Raw genomic sequence first — 6,000 nt, forward strand, 5'->3', positions numbered from 1 at the left:
TTCAGTGGCGCAGCCGGGGCACCAGCTCCGAGAGACCTCAGGTTGCCTCCAGCGGGACGCACGGTGTGCGCCCCGCCGTCCAACAAACCTTTGGCCACCATGGCGCCCCTGGCATCCTGGAAAGTTTGGGGGAGCCCTCGCCGCCTCACCCTGATCCCCGGTCCTGGGCTGGCCAACTGAGCCTCCTCTCTTCCGACTCACCCCTGAACTGCCTTTTCTTCTCACCTCCTTTCCGCCCGCCGCTCCCACACCGCCCTCAGGCTCCCCAGTTTAGCGGTGGGCAACTAACCTGAATCCATGAAAACAAGGAGAATCTGGACGGCGTCCTCCATTAGTGACGCCGGATGGGGATGGGTCCCTTTTTGGAAGGGGACTCCGGGGACGCGTCACGGCGGGTGGGCTTCTTAGGCTTGCAGCGACGCCGCTGCTTCTCCTTCTTGGGCTCCTCAGACTCTTCGGGGGCCCTTGGATCTTTGTCCTCGGGCTTGAGCTCCTCCCCCTCGCTGGGGCTCTGGGGCTCCTGAGTGCTGGGCGGCGCGCGACTTGGGGAGGCGTCGGGGCTTCGCAACTTGAGAGCGTGCAGGCGCTGGGTGAGAGACTGGCTGTCGGTGAGGGACTGGCCGAAGGTGGAGTGCTTGGGCACCACCGGGCCGCGCTCGTCTTCCGGCTCGGTCTCGGGCTCAGTGGTGGGGGCGGTCTCAGGCTCGGTCTCGAAGTCGGTCTCGGACTCGATTTCGGACTCGGTCTCGCTCTCGGTCTCGTAGTCGAACTCTTCCTCGTACTCTAGGCACTCGGGAAGGGACAGCTCAAGGTCTGCCTCCTCGTGCTCGTGGTCAGATTCCGATTCGGGGGACTCAGGGAATACCTGGGCGCCGGAGCGGTGGTGGGCGTTAAGGAAGCTCCGGCGCTGCTGGGCAGCCGCGCGCTGCTGGGCACGGGCGTTGGAGGTGGCAAGGGCGCGGAGGAGCGCGATGGAGCAGGAGAGCCAGAGGAGCGCGGTGGCTGCCCGGCGGCCTATGGGCGGGCACAGGTCGTTGTAATTATGGCGAGCTCGGCGCCACTGATGAGCCCGGGACCTCCGATCCATCCTCTTAGGCGCACACCAAGAAGCCGACCTGCCCTCTGGCTCTGCAGAGAGCGGCTCCAAAGCGCATTGGCTGCTGGAGCCGGGAAAGGTACCCCCTATGAGGTGAGAAGCTGGCCCGGAGGTCCCAGCCTCACCTCCTTGTGAGGAGAAAAAGGGAAGCACCTACCTTCCTGACCACTTAAGAACTTTCTACAGCTCCGCGCCTTGCTTGCCTCTCTGAGCAAGAAGAAGGGATGGGAAAAGAGGGGAAAGGTCTGTCTCCTCCTGGGCTCCTCTCGCTGAGTCTTAGGTTCCGCAGCCTAAGACTCGAGAGAGGTGCTTCCGCCGGTCCTCTTCCCTGGGAGAGGACAGAGGAGACTGAGGCGAGGAGGGACGGGCAGTGAGGTTCTGCGAAGTTGCGCGCCCGGACTTCTGCCGGGCATGTGCAGTAAGGAGGTGGGGGCCACCTCCCCGCGAGCTGCGCGGTGGCGCCGAGCCTGTGGCGCAGACCCTAGTGGGCCGGCAGGTGGCAGGAGGGAACCTTGTTTGAAAGGATTTGGGCGAAGCAATGGGCGGGGGGCCTGGCGGGTGGCAAGGAGCAAGCGGCAAGCTAGCCCAGGTCCAGTACTTGGGCAGGTGGGCGCAGGCTTCTGTGGGGTCCCTGTTTCCCCAGTTATTGGTGAAATAAACACAGCCTGGGTGCAGCTAAAAACCCAGAACCCCAAATAGCAAATATTCAGGAGAAAGAGGGTCTGTACACGAGTATTAAGCCCCCAGCATTTTCCAATGGCTTAATAGTTTGAGGATGGTAACTTCAGGTAGTCATTAATCATGAAACTACCTTTAGCAGATCTGTTATAGTGACTGTAATTAGAGAAGTTTCCAAAAAATACGTGCTCAAACAGTCTGAATTGGCTGATTACCTCATCTTCTTCAACAAGGGCCCCCATGGTTGAGGTAGTAGTTTGCAAGTCTGCAAGCCCATCTGAGGACTGCCCTGAGCTCGACTGAGCTGAGAAGGTGGTGCTGGAACTCAGACTGGAGCTGAGAGCATGAGCAAAGGGAAGCGTTTCCTGCGTTCTCAGTACACACAACCGCTTCTCTCCAGCGGGGCAGTTCGGGGTGACACGGAATCCTCACTGGAGGCCCCTTACAGCTATTTCCTAGATAGGCTTTTAACAAAGGTAACTCTTTGAGCAGTACTCATTGGGTGCCTTGCATGTGCCAAGCTGTGTTTTAGGTGCTGAAGGTAGAGTAGTGAACAACAACAACAAAAGTATTGTATTAAGGAAAGGATATTTTGGATTAATTTGCTGTTAATCAGGAGATTGAATCAGTCCGAATCCCTCTGTACCCACCAACATTGTTTAATCCAGTTTGAATTCCACGTGAGAAAATGATTGGCTCAGGGCTAGGGGGCGGCCAGACACCACTAGATCGTGTTGTTGAACTCTGCAAGGCTGTAGACTTGGAGTCAATAGTGCTGCTGTTTCTTGGCCCTAGAAAATCAAATGACAGCCTACAGGAGGAGATCCCTGCAGTGGGAGCTAACCTGGCTGCTGCTTTTGGGGTGTGCGTGTCCTCAGTCTGGCCCTCCATGATGATTATGGAGTGCCCTTTTGGCCATAGTGACAAGTCCAAAGGCGAAACAACTCAGAGCAAAGCCATCGTCCTGGAATCCATGGGAGTATCAGGAAGGTTGTTTCACTTAGGACACATGTCACAGGTTGTAGTCCTTTCCTCCTCGAGTCAGTATGGGGAATCTTCAAAAAAGAGGCTCCACCACTGGGTGGCCCACCAGGCCCTCCTGGTACTGGTACTTCTGCCTGGTGTGTGGAGAGTCAGTCAGGTACCCACAGCCATTCTCACCATGATGGAACTTAACCTCACACCTTCAACACCACACCCGCATTAAAGCCACTAAGTACAGAGTTCATACCCCAGTGAGAGACCAGCAACTGCTTTGGATGTGTTGAGGTTTTCCTTTCTGCATCTTGGCTGTGTCTATAGCTTGTATCTTGCACTCTGTGTTAGTTTGTAGCCTTAAAATAGTGATTGGGCTGGGCCTGGTGCCTCTCACCTATAATCCCAGCACTTTGGGAGCCTGAGGCAGTTGGATCACTTGAGGCCAGGAATTTGAGAGCAGCCTGACCAACATGGTGAAACCCTGTCTCTACTAAAAATGCGAAAATTAGCCAGGCGTGTTGGCGCACGCCTGTAGTTCCAGCTACTCGGGTGGCTGAGCCACAAGAATTGCTTGAACCTGGGAGGTTGGTCTAATAAAGTGGGATTGATTTGTCAAACCCCACAAAAGGACAAATGTCTATGTTCCAGTTGTGCCCTGCTCTACCACTTTTCCTGAGGAACTGCAAGGGTTTTATTATCACAGGTGCCTGCATGGCTGTGTGGATATTATCATGGGACACTCGACAGGGGCATTTAGAGCTGTATATGTCAAATCCTGATCTCTGCCTCTCGGTCCTGACTAATGGGGCACATTTCTAGAGGGTCTGCCTACACTGACCCACCCACTTTATTTCTTCTAATTAGCACAGCTCCACTGACAGCATAAGAAACAAAGATATTATTCAAGCTGATTTCAGGGCACATTGGGGGAAACATCAGGAATATATGGGTGCTAGTAAATGTCCTTTGAATGGAAACTAATGTCAGCTGTCAGCAACAAGGTAGATTATGATTCTTCAGTGTACATAAGAAAGTACTTCATTCTTCAGATGGAGTGCTTTATGCCTATAAAGGAGATGGCAGCCCAGAGCTGATTCACTAATACAGATACACCGAGATTGCCTGCATTATTAAAAAATGTGCATTACATAATACATACTTTTGGACTAGATTCTGCATTAGCAATGCGCTTTCTTTGCAAGATGCATTTTAATCAGCAAACAAACATTTAACAAAACACTGCATTTTTGAGCCCCAGTCCTGTTTAGTCACAAATACATCTCAGTGTACATTCACTACAGGCTCTGGGAGGAAGGAGCGGGGGACTGCACTGAAATGCCATTCCATCTCACACTTAGGGCCGAGGTTGAGCAAATGGAGCCGTACAGAAGATGCTCTTTAAAATGCATTACGTGCGTGACTTTAAAAAGTGCTTACTGCAGAGTGAATTTCAAAAAGGAGCAAGTGGGTGATGAACGACCTCTGTTGTTACCGGGCTAAGGAACAAGGGGCTCTCTCTGTCTGCCGGTAAAGTGTCGGCATATATCACTTCCGGGACTCTGCTGGAGGGAGGCTCCTAAACCAGTTGGACAGGAAAGCCCTGTTCCCAGCTCACTACAGTATCATACAGTAAGCTTCTAATTTGGATAAATTGTGAAGAATATTGTCTTTAGCTCCCTAAAGGATTTTCATGTGGAAGAGGCCTTAAGATTTATTGTATGTGGCTGTGGAGGGCAAAATTAGAACCCATTGGTGGTAGTTGTAGCAGAAAGCCTTCAGCGTAACCCAAAGAAGAATCTGACGGGGAGTGGGCTGTCAGGAAGCTGGCGCTTTGTCAGAAGCAATGTGAAGTCAAAGGACAGGTGACCACACACTGGAGATGGTTTTCCATGGTGTGCGTGAGGGAGTGGGGTTGGAACTTGGTGCCCACCACAGTCTTATCAGGTTAGCCTCTGATTCCATCGAAGGCCTTTGTAGGTTGTGGGAGAAGGGTTTGGGGGCTCTACCGATGGACACAATCCTTCCCCCCTGCTTTTTACTATTTTGGAAGCATTGAAAGTGCAAGTGGCTCAGTGACAGGAAGGAATGTTGGGGTGGCAGTTTTAGGACAGGGCAAACAGATGTGTGTGATGGACCCAGCGGCCTGTGGAGGAGCTTTCCTCACCAAGGCAGGGCGTGGAGGCTCTTTGCTCCACAACTCACCACTTGTTGAAGCAAAGAAATTAGTCAAGTCCATCAGTTGATTACATTGGTCCTCTTTGCCTCCTCTCCTGGGGCTGTCTCGGAAATTACAAATGAAATTGGCTATTTAGCAATCATGAATTGAGCCACTTCTATGATCAAGACACTATTCCAGGCATTGTGCAGAGATCCAAGTAATTGAGGATGAGCAATTCCTGCCATCCAACAACACACACATTGGTGTGAAGTGCCTCCAAATATTAAAACCAGATTGCTGATGGGTATAGAGTAATACATTCCAGCTCAGATAGACAGGGAGGGAAGTTGAGTAACTGGTTAGAATCAGAGGTACAGTTCATCTGGTGGTTTTCAGAAAGAGATGAGTCTTTACCTAGTCTGACTTTGAGATTTTCTTTTGATTTTTAAAAGCCCATGAGAATTGCTTTCAATCCACCTGTTTGTAACCATGTATCTATCGTGTGCAAAGCCATGTGCTAGTGGCCCTGGGGGAGACAGATGAATCATGGGTTCTCAGAAGGCTTGCAGGCTATTGTCAGGGGTCCCATAGACATCAACGCATTTTCCAAGACGAAACTCAAGATAATGGATCAGTTCTGCTCTGCCTGGTGAGCGGGTATAATCACTCTTGAAGATATTTTTTGGACAATCATTGCAAAGGACTATTTTTGGAGATGAAGAGCTTTTCACACTTTCCTTTGGATAGAAATGAATTCAGGGAGTTTGAAGTGCTCCCCACCCCTCACTGTGGCAATCAGCCAGTAAGGCTCAAACCCACTGAGAATTTGGTATTGGCCCCTCCCGCCTGTTCCCCACAGGGGACTAAGGTACAATGCCAAAGCATTTGTCTCAGTTCTCTAGGGTGCTATTTTGCTGTTATTCAGACTGCACTGATATCAATTGGCTCTCACCAGTAGAAATGGTGAAAACCTCAAGCTCCTGATTTTGAGATTTGGGGTTAATGCCATCTAGAGCTAAAAGCAAACAATAGAGGGAAATAATCACCTTTTTGACATGGCTGGTTTCTGTCCAGGCCATTGTTGGGATTA

The 6,000-nt window shown here is 51.4% G+C and overlaps 2 protein-coding genes across 3 annotated transcripts in view; both read right to left on the bottom strand.

Annotated features, from left to right (window-relative positions):
- GNAS (GNAS complex locus) overlaps window positions 1-1,476 on the bottom strand; it is a 71,905-nt gene extending 70,429 nt beyond the window's left edge. The window contains exon 1 of the mRNA XM_025398425.1: window positions 290-1,476. Coding sequence (XP_025254210.1) covers window positions 290-332 — 43 coding nt within the window. The 5' untranslated portion in view covers window positions 333-1,476. The remainder of the gene's footprint in view (window positions 1-289) is intronic.
- LOC112632630 (neuroendocrine secretory protein 55) overlaps window positions 1-1,507 on the bottom strand; it is a 64,657-nt gene extending 63,150 nt beyond the window's left edge. For both annotated transcript variants that reach the window (XM_025398429.1, XM_025398428.1), the window contains exon 1: window positions 290-1,507. In XM_025398429.1, the coding sequence (XP_025254214.1) occupies window positions 332-1,087 (756 nt within the window). In that variant the 5' untranslated portion in view covers window positions 1,088-1,507 and the 3' untranslated portion in view covers window positions 290-331. The remainder of the gene's footprint in view (window positions 1-289) is intronic.
- Window positions 1,508-6,000: the final 4,493 nt, after the last annotated feature.

Source organism: Theropithecus gelada, chromosome 10, assembly GCF_003255815.1.
Source record: "Theropithecus gelada isolate Dixy chromosome 10, Tgel_1.0, whole genome shotgun sequence".
In the NCBI taxonomy this organism is placed as follows: Eukaryota; Metazoa; Chordata; class Mammalia; order Primates; family Cercopithecidae; genus Theropithecus; species Theropithecus gelada.